The sequence below is a fragment of the Porites lutea genome, chromosome 8 (genome assembly GCF_958299795.1).
Source record: "Porites lutea chromosome 8, jaPorLute2.1, whole genome shotgun sequence".
Classification (NCBI taxonomy): Eukaryota; Metazoa; Cnidaria; class Anthozoa; order Scleractinia; family Poritidae; genus Porites; species Porites lutea.
In genome coordinates this window covers 23,874,474-23,892,779 of record NC_133208.1, presented here as the reverse complement: position 1 = coordinate 23,892,779, position 18,306 = coordinate 23,874,474, and the positions used below count along the sequence as shown (strand labels likewise).

Genomic DNA, 18,306 nt, shown 5'->3' with positions numbered 1-18,306 from the left:
TACATGGAATGGGGGACCCCGGTCTAGTGGGGTAGGTTTCTTTTGTTTTGTGTCCCCCAGAGCGTGAAAACAAAAGAAACCAACCCCACTAGACCGGGGTCCCCCCCTCCATGTAAACAGGCCCTTAGAGTGTTTTTACTCACGTGACCAGTATCTATGCAAGATAAGGTAATTGAAACAACAACAACAAAAACAATATTTACGTGCCGAAAGAGTTCAACTCCCACAGCATTTGTTTGGAGCACCAATATGGCCGCCGCATGTCATGTGAAACCCCTCTCCTCCGCAGAGGCTCCCGCTCGGTATCCCTATAAAAATAGCAATAATCGAAAAAATAGAAAGCGCGCGGGGAACGATCGGAAGAGGGAAAAGGCACGGTCTGTTTTTCTTTCTCCGCAGCCTTCCCACAACACAAAGATGCCTCTGCGGCCCCTCTGCGGAGGAGAGAGACGTGAAACCTTGAGATAAGGCTCTCTATATGTTTATTTGTTTTTATAGCTCCTCGCACGAGATAAGCTCTAGTTCCATTATTTCATCCTTTTGATTGGGTGCGGCGTTTAATCGAGTGATATCATGATTATCATAATTTTGTTCGCATGGGCAGCTTTTTTTCACCAAATGGAGGCCGGCACATTCAATAACGTATAGTCAAATCCTCTTTGACATGAAATAACTATTCTTAGGAACGTAATGTTTATTAAATAAATGTGTGTTCTTACGTGGTTTATATTATTTTACAGTTAGCACATCCTCCGCCTTTGAATATCTTAAAATTAGGGGCTTATCGTGGAATTCAGGAATGCAGAAATCAGTTTGAGAATGATAGCTCCTGGTGGAACTGTACATTTGACTGGAAGCGCGTTGATCGAAAGTTGCCCATTTTTTTCAACAACACACTTCCTCATGGTAAGAATATTTTTGTATATTTGTGATATCTCTGGAAGGGGGGGGGGAGGGCTGGGAAGGCGGAGGGAGACACTCAAGGGAAATTTGAGTAGAGGTGTACGGCCGAGGCCTTAAAACCCTGCAGACCGTGTTAAATACAAAAATCGTTCATTTCGCTTCCTTGTTCAAGACAAGAGAGATCATTTTATGACGGTCATGATTCATTTTGTTTTCCAACAAGATGGATTTTTTTTTTTCAGCCAGAATTATTGAATTTGCTTGTTTAGGAAAAAACATCGTTGGTACCACAAATTTAGACCATTCATCGTGACCCTTCTGTTCAAAAAGACACCCTTTCCAAGACGCTAAATAGTGAAATTTTATGCCAGCCCTGTTTGAGATTCGTTGTGATGGACTAGCATGCAATTGAGAACAAGTTTATCAAATACCTCCACTGGTAATTCATTTTCATCTATGCGGGCCAGGGGGTTCCTTTCCGTCTTAGCTCATAATTAAAGGACAATAAAATTCTCATGACCGTATACTTCTATCATCATCATCATCTTCATCATGTACAACCAAACTCTTAGAGCGGGTTACCAGTAACCAAGGGTCACAAGGGTCTGGCCATCTCTCAAATCTCAAGAACTCTTGGTGATATTGGACGCCTTCGATGTTGCCGTACCAGTACAGTACCGTACTATTCACGCTAGAGACAGATAATCCATCTTTTAAATCAGTCAAAATTGACGGAAAAACAGATGAATAAAGTCAGGCGGATTGTCCACATAAAATTAAGAACATTCCATTTTCAAATTAAGACGTATAATATGCCTGACACGAATTATCCAAGGGATAACCAGTCTCAGACGGATAATCCGTTCCTAGTGTGTGTACAGCCATTCTTGCAGTTCCTAGTAAAGCCGTTCTCTCTGCACGTGCCCTGGTCGTATCCTTCAACCAATATGCTGACGTAACCTATTCAAATTGCCCCCAAATTGCAAAGCTCCTACAACAACCAGTATTACCTCCACTTTCCGCATAGCCCCCTTTGAGTTAACTCTGCAGTCAGCGGGTACGGCAACATCGATTATTTTACAGACTCTATCCTCCTTCCCCACAACCGCGCGATAATATCCGGTCTTCTAGCCTCTATACATTACATGGTCGCACTGTATGTTGAAATCCCACAACACTTTAAATCTTATCCGTCTCCAACACTTTTAGAATCTCTCCATTTCTTGCATTTCCTTACAGCCACTCCAGAGACAGCCTTTCTCCACGCCATCAGCGCCGCCGCCATTACTTACGAATTGACCCTTAAATGCCGGTATAATATAGTGGGATGCTATTGTGTGATACGTCGAGTATCTAATAGTCGGTTGGGGCAGTTAGGATGTGGAGATAATGTTGAGTATGGAATGAACCAGACAAGGCTATTTTTCGACGAACTAGAAACTGGAATCGACGCTCGGACAGCAGTGAACAGGCATAACAACCGAGTAGGAAGAGAGGTACGGTAGTTGTAGTTTCAAGACAGTCTGTCGTCCTATATAAGGGAATTCCGATTCCGGAATTAGGGAAATTTTTGCTTGTGGAATCCGGAATCCTGGGACTTTGAAATCCGGAATACAGCTCTAGGAATCCGGAATCCCAGTAACGACTGGAATCAGGAATCCAAGTTCCACTGACAAAGACGGGAATCCAGTACCTGGAATCCAGATTCCAAGACTGTCTTCAAATCCCATGGTAGCACGAGACTTCGAGTCGTTTACTCCGTTGCTGATAGGAGGAAACGACTGGAAGTAATCGTCTAAAATTCAGGCTACTTACATGGACTACATGGGGGGAAGTCTGGGGAAACGATTTTAAAACAGCTTGTTAAACGGGACCAGGACACTTTTTGAGCCGGTGAAAAATTTGTGTGGCGTAGTATGAATGTAGCCTTAATGTCATTCAGAAGCTGTCTTCCTCTTTCAAGGCACATCTTGGCGTGAACCAAATATGGTGACAGTCTTATGCTATAATTACGGGATATATCGTAGTTATGGGCATGTGTTCTAATCATTTCAAGCTTTTCCATTTAGCCGCAGCGTCATTTAAAAGGATGCAACTCTTTCCCTTTACAGATAGTTCGATCTAGTCTTATTACCTGGTGTAAATGCCATGGCTTCAATACAGCATGCCATGTGAAGACCTGCTGGAAGATACTGCCTCCTTTTCAAGACATCGGGAAAGTGCTAAAGAAAAAATACAGCGACGCTGTGCCGGTGTGGTTTGTGGGTAACAGGCTAATGGAGAAGATTGACGATAATATGAGGGCCATCAAAAAAGAGGACACAAGGCTTGTTTATCTTGATCCCTCCTCAAAAGTCTGCCCCCAAAATGACACCTTGACCCCGCCAAATAGTGAAATGTTTCGGAAAAAGTCGTGTACGAGCAAAAATAGCGCCAAAACCAACTGCCAGTTTTTCATGGCTTTGTGCAGCTATTTTGGTCTGAGACAAGAAACAGTGAAGGAGCGTAAAAGGTATAAGAGTACAGGTATTTGTAGACATAAGAAAACTTGCAAGAAAACATATTTTACCACAACTTGTTACCGTAAACCTCAGGGTTTAAAAACTAATTAACAGGTTCTGTTTTTTGTTTTTTTATCCTTTTCCAAATGTTTCTTTATTGTTTTCAGTGCTAATAAATATTTTTGTCACCCAATTTCGAAGCCAGTTTCTACAGTCAAACCTCTCGGGAGCGACTACCCAGAATGCGAAGATTTAGTGGTCGCTTACGAGAATCGAACCACGAAAGTTCCCTTCCCGGAAGAGGACCGATCACAGCTACATTTTGGAATAGAATTCACTGCATGAAGTTACGATACGTGTTGCCGGTTTCATGCTGAAGGACGATTAGCTTGGACTTAAGAAGATTCGCCCAATGAAATACAACACTCTAGAACAAGCTGTGAACCTACTTCTCCGAGATGTTACTTTAGTTAAACTTGGACTCCACAAGTACAGCCACTGTCTGTCCATGTTCTCAGGCTTAAAGAACGACAAATACACATCGGGCGAACCGACCTTCGGGCGAAACGACCCGATACCTCTCTTAGTAGTATAGTACATAAAGCGGGCATAGAGATCTACCATGTCCAAGTTTTCGGTAACAGGAAGATAAAATCAACGGTGAAATAACACTGAAGCCCTTGTAATTTCCAAAAGACTCAAGTTGCCCTAGGATGGCCGAACAGATACAAATTTTATAGCGACACTTGAAAGCATTTATAAAGTTCTAAAAGTGTTGTGGATAGCCTAAAAGGTGTTTTCAATGTATTAAGGAGGAAACCGGTGCCGCGCCCCCCTCTTTGGACGACGGCCGTAGATTTGCCGATAATTTAGATGCAATTAACATGTTACGAAAGTAAGAACTTTTCTGATTCCTCTCTCCATCACATTTTTGAATCCGAAAATTTTAAGTTTCTTTTTTTTTTTTCTTTTTTCAGACGAAAAATAGCCAAACCTGGGCAGTTAATTGTGAAAAATTAAACTTAAAAACATTTATTAGATAAGCCTCGAAAATTTTACGTGAATGGAACGGTCATCTAGAAGTTTTTAGCCGTCCTGAAGTGATAGAAAATTCTAGGCAATTTTTCCTTCTCCGAACAGATATTTTACGGAAAACAGTCGTTGGGTGCTCCTGGAAGTTGGTTGTAATGGCGATTCCGATATGATTTGGTCTGTAATTTGCTTGCTTATGTACGTTGTCAGTCATTTTATAGGTGTCCGTAGACAGTAGATACGTACGATTTTGTTATGAACTGATCAGAATGTTAATTATGACGTTAGTAATAAAAGTACGCCTTTCTCAATTTCTTTGTTTTTTTTTTGGTTACTGTTATTTAAAGGGATAAAGCCTCTAGAAATTCTTCTGTTTTTGCCCACAGCCATTAACTGGAAGGGGATAAATCGAAAGTTCTTTTCTTGTACTTTAATCTATATAACCACATTTTATTTATTTACTAATTTATATTTATAACCTTTGAAAGGAGTGCAAATAAAATTCCTTTCTATGGATGTGAAAAAGACCATGGGGCTGTGAACAGGATACACGCAATTTTCATACCTGCGCGAGTCCACCCTACAGCCGTAGTTACCTTTAGTGGCTCTGTGTTTGTTCGAAAATTAATGTAATATTGGAACGAATCATATATACGTGACACCAGTATTACCGCAGTTGCTGTTTCGGAGCAGAAATTCCATTCCGCCTAGCGAAAAATCTCCCACAAAAATGACTGAACTCAAATATTTAGTTTGACCACGATTGAACTACGTACTCAGGAGCTGAGTAAACTAAGAATCAGTTTCATTCCAATATCATAACTGAGTCAGCCCGCTAGTTGGACTAGGTTAGTTAAGCAATAGACCACACTTTCTATGGGTTTACCGGCGTGATGACCCACGCGGGACGTTGGGAGAACGCGAGGAAAAGCTTGTATGAAAAGCTTCTATGAGTTTACCGGCACAATAAACCATTGGTTTTTAACCAGTCAGAACGCGCCTACTATCTTAGTTATTTTATAAAAAGAAATAACTTACTGTTTTCCATTCATTTATAGTGTAGATTGAATGATCTTGAGATAAAACGTAAACTGTATTACTGCCGAGACAACTATGTTAGCCTGTTAGTTTGACCAGGTTCGTTAGAACTAACTTAAGGCCCTGTTGATATGGAGAAAACCTGTCCCGGGTGGGAGGGTAATCCTCCCAGCCAAGTCCATTTTCGCGATCGAATATAAGAGAAAAATGTTGACCCCTTGGCCCAACCCAACCTAACAGCACTGACTGTCTAAGGGGCTGTTTGCATGGAGGTAGGAAGATCCTAGTACCAGGAAGATCCTAGAAGGCGGATCATCCTAGCGCCATATGTTTTCTGTACTCGGTTTACATGCAAAGGGCTGTACTTGTCCATAGTGCTGGGATCTTCCTGGTATTAGGATCTTCCTAGCGGACAGGTAGGAAGATCCTAGCACCATGTAAACTGCCTTCGCTAGGAAGATCCTAGTACTAGGGAAAAAACAGACAAAGATAACGGCGGGTCGTTCAGTGGCTAATAACGGCAATAAAGGCCGATCATTTCATTTGGTGTTACCACGAGCTGATTATTGTGATAATTCTGCTGAAAGGTAGTTATTGTTATTAACGCCAGTAAAGAGAGCAGAAGGCCCCCAACTGTATGTTTGTTTTTGTCGCCCGCCATTTTGAATTTCTTCTCAAACATTCCATATTTGTGTACCACACGGACCAAAATTTCTGCATGTAAACCCAACGTGAAGTTGATCCACCTTCTAGGATCTTCTTGGTACTAGGATCTTCCTCCCTCCATGTAAAGAGCCCCTAAAACTTGCCTTGACGGAGTTGATCCGGCTGGGCGAGCCAAAGTGATGGAGAATAGAAGGGTGTCTCTATCATCATAGAAGGTTTACCCTACTTGGTGGGTCAACCTTCTAACCGAGCCAACTAAATGATATTGTTTCTCAATTAAAAGGTTTGCCGTGTTTTGCAAGGACAATCATTGGGGACTTTAAGATCCAACGACGCGGCGACAACGAAAACGTCGCTTAAAAAGTGAATTTGCGTTCTTTCAGTCTTTATCGCAATTATTCCTGTCCACTTACTTTGTCAAATATAGGAGAACCCTCCTGGAGTTGAATTCCGAGGGACCATATCCAAGTTCAGAGAGGGAAATAAAATTTCGTGACGGTCGTTGCTTGTTTACGAACCCCATAAAACGTGAAATTAGGCATTTTCACGTCGTATAGTCGTGCAAAAACGGACAAAGAAATGTAAAAAAAAGCGTGCACGTGCAAACTTGTTGTTGTTTTTATAAAATCTATCGTTTTTCGACGTTATCGTCGAGGTCCGCGTCGTTGGATCTTAAAGTCGCTATTGTGTATCTGTATGAAAAGTTCGCTCATCCAGGGTAGCTCGGTTGAGCGGGTGATCCTTCTACCCGGGACAACTTTTCTCCATATGCACGGGGCCTAACTATTAAATTGATGCTTGAACAATGATGTTGACTAAAAGAAAATTAATAGAACAGTATTGGTAGAAATATCACCACTATATTAGCCTCGTTGTTAAATTTGGTTCGGAACTGGTAATTACCAACTTTCTTCTGAGGCGCCATATAACTATTGAAAAAACAATGAGAAGAACCCCCAATACTGTAACTACAGCGATTAAAGCGTTCTCCGTTCCTGCAAAAAAATAATGCTAAATTAATTATTATGAAACAAGTAAGATACATGTACACGTTGCATGCAGAAGAAAAGTAAAATAATAAAAAAAAACAATCCAAATACGACACAAGATTAATTTCTTTACCACAAGAATAAAGCCTGAGAGAGGACGGCCGGTGCAGTAAAAGGATTCAACGTTGTAATCAACAAATTTAACACTGGATTGAAACAAAACAAACTCCTAAGATTAAGACAGAATCCACCAGGAAGTTGAGTAATTTAAATTTTTAGTAGACAAAAACCTTGTACGAGAATAATCTAAGGAATATTCCATTCTTTTTTTTCATTTTTCACGGGCTAAAGATGTAACTAGTCAGCTGTAGTAACACCAAAGAAAATTTCTTATTGCAGTCCGAGAAAATAAATTTCAAACTTCTCAAGAATTGTGAAAACACAGGTAAAATTCTGAACATTTCATGTGTAAGATGTCATTTTCTTAAATTTGACATTTATTTTCTCGGGCTCCCATAAGAAATTTTCTTTGGTGATATTTGTCCACTGAAAATTAAAATTACTCAATTTCCTGACGGATTCTGTCTTAAATCTTTATTTCATGTGTTTTTACCCAAGGTACTCTTGGGGCCTATAGTAAACAAACACGGTCTTTTTCCCTCTTCAATTCCCTTCCCCTTGTGAATGCCTAACCCACAGCGACGTAGGCTACGTTCTTTCTTGAGCCCGAGACCTAACCGCAGTAATGACCCTTCTCAATTCATTATCCTCAGAAGTGAATATCCAACCTTTGTCAGTAATGGCTTCCTTTTGTCCCGTTGGCGCTAAGGGTGCTGCAGTTGTAGGTCGATTAACTGGAATCATAGTAGGAACAAGTTCTGCCAAAGAAGGAACAAGTTTGTTCCAAAAGGCCATCTTTTCGGGAAGCATGTTCCTTTGAACGGAAGATGAAGGCTTCAGTGATACGTACTGTTTTTCCCCAAGGGTGTACTCTGGCCAGGAGACATTTTCTGCAGTTGGTTTTCTAAAAATTGAATGTTAAAAAAATGATAAAGGCGCACACGAGCCAAAGACCCAAATGGCCGGACTTTATCCTAGTTTCCTTCGCATGAAGCATGTCTAGGAGTATTGCTACTCCCTCATAGACGGGATGCTAGTCCATCACAGGGTTACCGCCAGCAGAATGTCGCCGGTACTCTTTTATACACCTGGGTGTGGAGGGACAAAGTGGAGTAAAGTTCCTTATCTAAGGAAACAACGCAACAGGCGAGGCCTGAGCCCCGGACCTCAAGTTCCTGAGTTCGAGGTGTTGACCACTCGGCCACACAAGCTTCCACTAAATTGAATGATACAAGTTAAAACCGTTAAAAATCTGACAAATACAAGTTGGATAAAAAGTAGAGGTAAAGAGTCAGTAAAGGAGAAAAACGGTCATAGCCAGTATTTAAAGTATTGGAGAAGGCAATTCAGTTTTAGTAAAAGTTGCTAGAAATATGCTATGATATCATTTTACGGGAGGAAACCAGGTTTACATGGCCTTACAAGAGATTTAAGGATTCCAATTATTCAGTAGCACGTGTGCGTGAATTAATTTCTCACACTTACCCATTCTTAGCAAAGTTGCTCCACAGGGTAATAACCTGCTTTGAGAACAGTATTTCCTTATTCTGTTCAGTGGGCAAAAGACTTTCATTATATCCCTTGTAAAAAGCTCCAAACACATAAGGAAGATCAGCACCATGGAAAACTCCAGCCCATTCTGGAAAACCAGCTCTACCAAAGTGATCGAAGCAGTAGAAGAAAGTATTGATCTTGTTTTTCACAAACACCTGTGCAGAGCGAGCAGCTGGAGCCTTAAAAATTGCATCTGTAATGACATCCATATATTTTTGTCGTACCACTAACTGGTTTGTCTGGTTTGTCCAGTCTGTGTATTGAAATATCACAGCATCCAAGACTTTCTGAGTTTGGTTTCCGACCCAGTGGCCATCCTTTACAAGCTTGTCAAAGTATGTTTTATTGAGTCCTTTCTCAATACCAGGGACTCCAGGGGATAATCCTAATAACAATAAACAAATGCAACTAACAATGAAGTACAAACTTACAGCATATCATTTGAAAATATAATAATAATAATAGTAATAATATCTGCCTAGAGTAAGGAATGTTCAAAATATAAAATATGACAGACAAGAAGAAACATTGAAAGACAAATCATCCACTGCCAGTCATTAGGGACCGATCTAACTTCGGCTAGGGCAACGAAAACGTCAAAAAAGCAATAGGTTATTAAATAAGCAAAAGAACAACTTTGCATTTCTTTGTAGTTTTTGTACAACTACAATGCAAAAATACCTAATTTCATGTTTTATGGAGGATGTAAACAGGCAATGACGAAATTTTCTGTTCTTTCTGAACTTGAATATTAAAGGCTCTTAGAAATTCAACTCCAGGAGAGTTTGCTTTCAACAAAGTAAGCAAGTTGGAATAATCGTGATGAATAACTTCAAATTAATTCACTTTTAAGCAACGTTTTCCCTGCCATAACCATGCTTGCACCTTAAGTACACAGTACACAGCTGTATTGCAGGTATTACAATCATTTAAAGGGCAAATGTAGTCACATAATTGAAACTGAATGTATATGGCTTGAAAGAACGGTTACATTTCAGTTTGTCCTGACAAGCTGTGCTCAAATTTTGCTTAGTCCGGGGCCATAGCATTCTTGAGTCAGTTTATGATCTAGTTACATGTAGAAGATGACTTGCTTGCTTTGTCTACCTGACAAGTGAGTGTTACAAGTTATTTGCCTGATGTCTGGGCAGGCTAGCCCTGAATTAAGCATTTAAGATATTTACTGTATAACCTTTCATATCAAGAACAAAAAATCCTCCTTCATTCTGAGTGACACCAATCATAGCTGGAACTGTCTGATTAAACTCTCCATTGACTAGAAGATTGAAAGGAAGATCTGCAGATTTAACCATTAGAGCAAAATAAATACAGAAACAATATTATGAGTCAGCAGGTATGTTCATACAATAAAATTTTAGACCTTTTATATACATGCCCGGAAATTTATTGCTGTTGCTGTATCTTCCCAAAAAACATTCAGTGATCCTCATTATTATGAAATAAGATGTGATGATATCATACTAATACATCAGGGTGCAAAGAAAGTGAGTTTTACAGCCTGCCATTCAGGCAAGCTGTAGCTAGCATGTACTAGCCCACGAGTCACTTCAACTAGCCCCCAAACCCTTTTGAATTAGCAGGATTGATTACAATCCTGTAGTTTGAATTTCCCAAAAAAAACAGCACTGTTGGGCAAGTTAAGAAGAAAAATCACTAGCCCGATATCAAAAACCACTAGCCCCAGGCTATCGGACACGACTTTCTTTGCACACTGTACATGAACGTATACAAAACATGGACACCCAGTCGATGGACCACCCCTGTGGACCTAGCCTATGGACACCTTTGTGGACCCGGTCCATGGACTACCCCTATGGAGCACCCCTGATGAATTCTTACCAGAGGACTCGCTATCGCTCGTTCAATACATGTACATCAAGGCCAAGGCCTGAGATTTCCCTGTAATGACCGAACGGATGAGGTTTAAATAAGTTATTTATATTTTGGCCTTTTCATGATGGACCTGAGCCTGCAATAAATTAGAACAAATCCATAAAAAAATCAATGATTAAAAACAATTATTTATAACACTATCAAACTCACCATAAAGAAATTTATGATCGACAACAGGCAGGAATGGTCGGCCACTGGTTATACTACTTGTTAAATTTTTCTGGGCTTTAAGTATCTCAGTTACACTCTTTTTTTCCAAACAGCTCTTTAATCCATCCATACTGCACCCCAGAAGGTTTGCAATTGCTCTGTTGGCAGGACAACAGTCATGGATTAGAATTTGTACATTTTTAACACTGCAGATTGAAATATTAACATAAAATCTCTATTATCCAGTAGTGATTGTATATTGGGTTGCCTGTGTAACCCATTCTCGTAATGCATTGTGGGTGAGTGTGACAATACAATATGGCTGACTGAAATGTGTTTTGTTCCCTGAGTGTATAATCCACCCCCATCAAGGACTGATCTGGCATTCAGACATTTACATTAGCCACAAGGATCAAGTTAATGAGATTTCCCGGCGACATGGCCGGAAGTAATATTGGACTGATGGTTATTTCAGGATCAAAATCGGAATTGAGTGAGCAATGGCGTATTTGGCTGCAAGGATTCACATACCAGCCTACACCTACAAAATCCCGTGAGGTACGAGAAGCCAATTACTTTATCGGGCTAGTTCTGGAATGCAGGATATTTTTGAGAATCTTACAATTGTTCCCCTAGAAGATCAAGCCGATGACGTTTATCAATAAACCATTTGTGCTCTGAATGCATACTATCACGTGCAAGAAAACGCTGCATACGAAAGCCATTCTTCCCCAACTAGGTCAAGATCCCAGAAAAGATGTGGACTCGTTCGTGCTTCGACTAAGGAAACAAGCAAGACACTGTGGCTACGGAGTTGAAGAGGTCAAATTTGCAGTAAGAGACCAGCTGCTGGAGAAAGTATCATCCCAAGAGTTACGGACCAAGCTATTTGAGGTTCCTAGCATACAGCTTGCAGCAGCCTTGACTACAGCCAGAGTGTGGAAAAAAGCATGCCGTCAGACAAGCAAAATTGCAGGAGGAGAGGAAAAGAGCAGAGTGAATTTGGTGCAGCACAGAGCAGGCCAAGAAAAGGCAAGTGGGCAAGGCATGCACAAGTGCTATATGGGTGTGGTAAATCTGGGCAATTTCATGTGACAAGGAGTGTCCTGGGAAAGGAAAGTTGAGTGCTAAGTGTGGCAAGAGAGGGCACTGGGCAGCGTGTTGCAGCAATGAGGCAGATAGAAAAGGGAAATTGTTTAAGTGATGGAAGAGCAAGTGGGAGAAATGATTGGCAATCCTGTGGTGCTACCAGCGGATGTAATTTTAAAAAAAGGGGCCAACAAGTTAATCAAGTGGTCTACGACAGTGAAGAGGAACCACTTGCCTTGCCAATTAACTACAATGAGGAAAGGGCCAGTGAAGATAACAATATTGCAGTGAAGATTAATGGCTTGAGGAGCTTGGTGAGGAGCAGTTTCACAACCTAGTGAGGAGTGGCCTCAGAGCAAATTTAATACCAGAAGACAGGAATGTTCATGTCATCAACTCTATGGCAATGGGTGTTTAGCAGTGGTTGGTAAATTTGAAGCTACAATTGAGTGGCAAGGGAAAAAAGTAGTGGAAACTGTTCTTGTATAAATACAAGGAGAAGGGCTGTATTTGCTTGGTAGCCCAGCTGCTAAAAGGCTACAAGTGCTGAAGGTTGGACCAGAACTGGTGAACATAACAACCATATATTTCAAAGACAGTGATATCAATGGTATTGTGGGGTGTTTCTCAAAGGTGTTCTCTGGGGTTGGCAAGTTGTCCGCGGGTACCAGCTTAACGTTGCACATCAATCGTGAAGTTACCACAAAAGCACAGAAACCGAGGTGGATCCCTTACCCTTTGAAAGAGGTAAAGTCCAGACAAAGATTGACGAGCTTCTTAACCTTGACATCAACAAGAAAGTTTTTAGGCCGAACAAGCAGGGTCAGGCCAGCTGTGATAGCTCCTAAGCCAAACAAGGATGATGAGCGTAATATGTCTCGACATGATGTATGCCAACGAAGCAATTCAAATTGAGCTTGAGGAGGGGTCAAGGGATATCAAGACAATTTCAGACGGTGATTCATTGTATTGTTACAAGAGGTTGAGTACTGGTATGAACATGAATGCTCCTGAACAGTATCAGAACATCATTAGACATGCAATTGCTGATTGCCCTGGTGCCACCAACATAGCTGATGACATTGTTGTATATGAATGGACAACTGAGGAACATGACAGAAACCAGGTGACATTGCTAGAGTGATTACAGGAAAGAAACCTGACCCTTAAAAAGGACAAGTACAAGATTGGAATGATCAATCAAATTGTTTTCATGGGATTGCTTTTAAGTCAGCATGGCGAGGGATCAACAGAGGAAAAGGTCAGAACACAGTTCGTGAAACAGACCCCCTTCTAGTGTTGCCGAGTTGCACAGTTTCCTGGGACTTATCAGTTTCAGCTTGAGGTTTTTGCCAAATTTTGCAACAACCGCAGAACCACTACGAGAGTTGAGAGAACAAGACACCAAGTGGCAGCTGTGGGGCAAAGAGGAAAATGAAGCATTTGAGGCATTAACCCTTTAAGCCCCAACATCCACATTCACACTCTCCAAACTGATCTACATACATTTCCTTCATGAATGAGTTGAGAGAATTTGATAAATGATCAGGGCATTTTCCCTCAGGTTATCATTTCATTAATTCTCATTACCTAATCTCTTGACATTGTATGGATATTGTTAAGAGAAAATTGACGTTAGTCACTATTGGGACTTAAAGGGTTAAAGCAGACTTCAGCTAAGGTGCATCAATAATATGGCCTTCTATGACAAGAACGCTCCAACTGAGATGGTCACTGATGTGAGCTCTGTCGGACTTGGGGCAATACTAGTGCAGGGGCATGGGGAGTAAAGGGAGCAGTTGCATTCACGAGCTGTAGCTTAAGTGAGGTTGAGCGCCAGTATTAAGCCAGATAGAAAAAGAGATGCTAGCAGTGGTCTGGGGTTGTGAGAGATTCAATCTTTATCTATCGGGGCTAGAGTCATTTCAGCTGGTTACTGACTGTAAAGCTTTAGAGGCTATTTATGGACCGAAGTCCAAACCATTGGCCAGGGTGGAGAGATGGGTGTTGCACCTCAAGCCTTTCAAGTACACCGTGTGACATGTACCATCACGTCAGGATATTGCTGACTGCCTAAAACGGTTGAAAAAGATACCTGCTTTATCACACTGTAACAGCTCAGCTGAGGAGCCATGAGGTTAATGTATAAATTCATTTGGACCTTTAGTTCAAACATTGCTTCTTATTGACCTCCATAAACAACTTTAACTATGTCATTTTTTAAGGGTTTTGGATGGGATTTCAAAGGAATTAGACCAACTACAACATGATTTATCGCAAGCACATACGTAGATTAAGTCAGCTGCCATTACCCATGACAAGTCTCCCTAAAGACATCAACGCATTTTTCATTGCATCATGTTGTGCCAGTCGATCTAAAAACAGTGAGAGATACAGGTTATAATGCCTCAAAAAGCAGGGGGTACAGCCGTACAATGTCACGATTTCAGAATCTACATGTAGAGTTAATTTTCTGTCTCCTTTTAATTTCTATCCACTCATTTTGCTCAAAATTCAACTTTGTGGTATGGGAGGCGGGAGTGACACTTAGTTTTACACTGGGAAGGTCCTAACACTTTTTACCTCCATTGTAGGAGAACTGTCAATTAAAGAAAGGTGAACATAAAAATAATTTAAAGCATCTTGCAATGTGTTAACTTACTTTGCACTCTCAATTGCTGTTTTGTTGTCCATACTAGCAAAAGTTGAGGCTGCTGTTCCACTTTGAAGAATAACCTTGTGGTAAAGACCTGCACTCATTGGAGACATCATATGAAGACCAACACTACAAGCTCCAGCTGACTGGCCAAATATTGTCACATCATTTGGGTCACCTCCAAATCTAACAAAAAGATTTGAATTGGGAAAACTAAATTGCAAGGTTGCATTTCCCATCTTCACTGCGATTAATTTGTCATAAAATACAATAATTAACTTTCAAAGTATATAATTTTAAGGTGTTTGTAGTTTTATTATTTATTTATATTTTTTTATTATTTAGTTTGACCTCCCTACCTTCCCTTCTTACAACAAGGCAATGCTGAGCTAGGTAATGTTAATGAGAGTTACTACCATTAAATTTGGCATTGAATTGCTGAGATATCTTGCTGCATGGCGGTTTGTACATTAATGATCCCTTCAATGGAGCGTTCCTCCACATCGTACTGCACAAACTCGCGGGGCCCCACTCTAGTATACTTCTGGGCCTTCCTTGATACTTCTAAGCTCGCGTGCAGTTTCTGCACTACCAATTCTTGTCTCTCCAGAATGTTGCATTTTTCATTTTTCTTCCCACCGCCATCTCTTAAACATGCCCCAGGATCTCCTTCAGTCTGCAAGGCATCTTGGTCTATGGCAGTGATAAATTTTTCAATTTGTTTTAATTTCACTTACGTTCAATTGACTTAATCGCTTTGAGATTAATTTCATTTAAAACAGAAGGCTTTGATTTCCTTTCATTTCTCATTTTAAATTGTTTTGGAAATGAAATGAAAATAAAACAAAATGAATAGAATAAAATAAAATAAACAAAATGAGATAACTAAAACCATTCATATAAAAGGAAAAAGCTGAAATTATAACAACATCCCAATGGCAGCTCTGGGCCACAACAGAGAACTGCTCATTTTGCCATCAATATTTGAAAACGGGTACTTGTGATTTTTACGTTCAACAAAAAATGAAAACGTAAATGAGGTTTAACAGGGATAAAAAGAGCGAGAATGTCAGAAGCAATGTATTTTGAAAACTTGAACAGAAGTGTGTTTGGGCTGAGTGTGGGGTGTCACAGTTTGAGCTGATGAAGCATCACAAGATAAGCAGCCGAGGTGCATGTGATTGATGAAGTTGGAAGCTACTTTACCATCGTAGACACTTTGGTTTATTTCGTTTTTTCATCCTGAATATTTTGAGACTGACACAATTTTAATTTTCTCAATCCAACATTCACAAGTTTTCCTAAATCAGCATTGCCCTGTTGTAAGATAGGAAGGTCGGGAACAGAGGTAAACATTGCACAGCATTACATTTTCAGAGTTAAATAAAATAGTTACAAAGCCAAGAATCAAATTGAAATTCTTCCTTTGTCGCTCAAAATGCCCTGAAGTACACTTTTCAGAGCCCTTAAGATAATATTATTTCCAGACAGAAACCCCGCGGGATTTCTCAATGGCCCCCCATACCCCTCCCTAGGCTATACGAAAAGCGCTCCTTTCGGGCCTTCTTGATTAAACCAGGCTTAATACATGTATAAAATAAATAGTTTACGTACTTTTCTATGTTCTCCTGAACCCATTCTAACGCCTTTACTTGATCCAAAAGCCCAAAATTTCCTGGTAGATCTTCTGTTCCCGTAGACAAAAACCCCAGCACACCGATTCGATAGTTGAAAGTTACGACTAAAACTTCACCCTCAGTTGCCAAATACCCACCATAGTACATTTTATACGCTGAAGTACCGCACTGAAATGCTCCTCCGTATATCCATACCATAACTCGCAACAGCGAACCACCTCGTGCTTCATTGCGGGGAACAAAGACATTCACTGAGAGACAATCCTCTTCGATCTTTGTTGAGTTGTTTAACAATATGCTTGGCAGCTGTGGACACGAAGCACCGTACGAAGTAGCGTTTTTTATTGTTTCCCATCGCTTTGGCGATTCAGGGGCTTCAAATCGCTTGGCCCGGGCAAACGGTATTCCAAGATACTGAATGACTGTTTTGTTTGTATTCAAAGGGATGACTTCTCCACGAACTGGGCCATTTGTTGTGTTCACGATCGCCGCGTCTAAAGCGGAGACTAATGAAACTGAAGCCAGCAATAAACTGATCATCCCAAGGGCAATAGCAATGGTGTGATACATGTCCTTCCAAAATAAGGATGCAATATTCTCAAGCAAAGAGGTTTGTCGTTTGCATGTATCAGCCCCGACTTGTGATGATCCGATATCGCGATGCTGCGGCGTGAAATTGGCGGGAGAATGGGCCTTGAGAAACCGGAAGCTAGAGCAAACCAGTTAAGGAAAAATAAATAGATCTAAACTGAAAGGCACGCGGACCAACGAACTTTAAAAGAAAACGGCCGTTCTCGGAACAGCTGTCTCAGTTAATGCTTTCTTTCTTCTCAGACTGCCGTCGGTTTCATAGCAGGTTGCCATGTTCGGGGAAATATGTACCGGGTACCGGTCAAAGAAGGGTAAACTTGAAAGATGGGTGGGTCTTCGAACTCATGAAAGTTGCTATCGTAGAGTATCACCCGGAAGCTCCCCGTTCCCCCAAGAACTGTATATGCTTGCTGGAATATACTGTACCCTTTTCTGCCCTATAAATGTTAAAAAGCCTTGCAATATGAGGTAACCAGACCTTTACACTCGCCACAAGTCCCCTAGCGACGTATCTAAGTCTCTCGACTGACCAGCAAACCTAGCCTGAATTTCATCCGATTACTTCGACTCGTTATTACTATCTCAGTTGCTGAGAGGAGAAAACGACTCGAAGCAATCGCATGGAATTCAGCCTACACCAAACCAGCAAAAACCGGAAACGAGCTTTGAGAAAATGCCTTTCACTATGCAATTCATGCGCTGGGCTACCCTGCTGGCAGAGTCGCTTAAACTTTTTCCAGATAGCCTGAGTATCAGGCCCTCCTACGGCGCTTCCATTTTTCCCCTTTTCCCCAGAAACGCCTGATACTCAGGCTATTTTCTAGACAAGTCTTGGGAGATCCTAGGAAGACTCTGTTCTCCGGTTCAGTCATTAAGGGTCGCCAGCCTGCAGAACAGGCTCGGTGTTTTTTTTCCTTTCTTTTTCTAGCCTGAAATTCATCCGATTGCTTCGAGTCGTTTTCTCCTCTCAACAACGACGTTACTGAGGTAGTAATAACGACTCGAAGTAATCGGATGAAATTCAGGCTATTCTTTTTCGTCTTTCGGGCGAACTTAGTACGAAGCGGGCGTGTCTCATACTCCGCTTTCACTTCGCGCTTGGCCTCGCTCACCTGACAGTACAAAAACGCCGCCGCCTGTTTTGCCACAAATACTGAAATTTCATGTAGTCCCTATAACGTCCACACTTTGTTGAATTTCCTCCTCCTGGTTTGCACAATCACATTTAACATTGACTCATTCACACGTACTCTATGCGCACTGAAGCATTTTTCTGACCGAGAAAATCAAAAAGGCTCTTCAGTTTGTTAATGGACAACTTTTATCATACCAAAAGGCCGCGACACTTAACAAACGACCAGGTAAAATACAGGTAATAAGATAAAAATCATCCCTATGTCCCTAGATTATAAGCCCGCCCATGATACGCACTTTCCTTATTCAGGACAAACGAAGAAGCGAAATGC

At 41.0% G+C, this 18,306-nt stretch overlaps 3 protein-coding genes across 3 annotated transcripts in view; 1 reads left to right on the top strand and 2 right to left on the bottom strand.

Moving 5' to 3' along the window:
• Positions 1-716: 716 nt before the first annotated feature.
• LOC140945359 (protein Wnt-8b-like) lies at positions 717-4,747 on the top strand (the record flags this gene model as incomplete). Its single annotated transcript, XM_073394394.1, has 3 exons — positions 717-906; positions 2,143-2,399; positions 3,015-4,747. Coding segments are annotated over 3 exons (948 nt in total), but the record flags the coding sequence as incomplete, so codon positions are not given.
• A 142-nt stretch (positions 4,748-4,889) lies between these two features.
• On the bottom strand, positions 4,890-17,281 carry LOC140947033 (cholinesterase-like). The gene is made up of 7 exons (XM_073396112.1): positions 16,227-17,281; positions 14,619-14,798; positions 10,868-11,025; positions 9,996-10,100; positions 8,735-9,188; positions 7,918-8,153; positions 4,890-7,135 (listed from the first exon to the last, which is right to left on the bottom strand). The coding sequence occupies exons 1-7, from the start codon at positions 16,817-16,819 to the stop codon at positions 6,999-7,001; spliced, it is 1,863 nt and encodes a 620-aa protein (XP_073252213.1). The 5' UTR covers positions 16,820-17,281; the 3' UTR covers positions 4,890-6,998.
• An 862-nt stretch (positions 17,282-18,143) lies between these two features.
• The window catches only part of LOC140947042 (protein 4.1-like), a 22,439-nt gene continuing 22,276 nt past the window's right edge, over positions 18,144-18,306 (bottom strand). The window contains exon 16 of the mRNA XM_073396122.1: positions 18,144-18,306. This exon is cut by the window's right edge and continues 1,150 nt beyond it. The gene's annotated coding sequence lies outside the window, so the exon portion shown is untranslated.

Bases quoted from the DNA above. Each gene is read 5' to 3' on its own strand.
- LOC140947033 (XM_073396112.1), bottom strand. From the start codon at position 16,819: ATGTATCACACCATTGCTATTGCCCTTGGGATGATCAGTTTATTGCTG. The intron at 9,189-9,995 runs GTTATACAGTAA...TATTGTTATTAG, and splicing joins TTTTGTTCTTGATATGAAAG to GATTATCCCCTGGAGTCCCT. The intron at 8,154-8,734 runs GTAAGTGTGAGA...TTCAATTTTTAG, and splicing joins AGCAACTTTGCTAAGAATGG to AAAACCAACTGCAGAAAATG.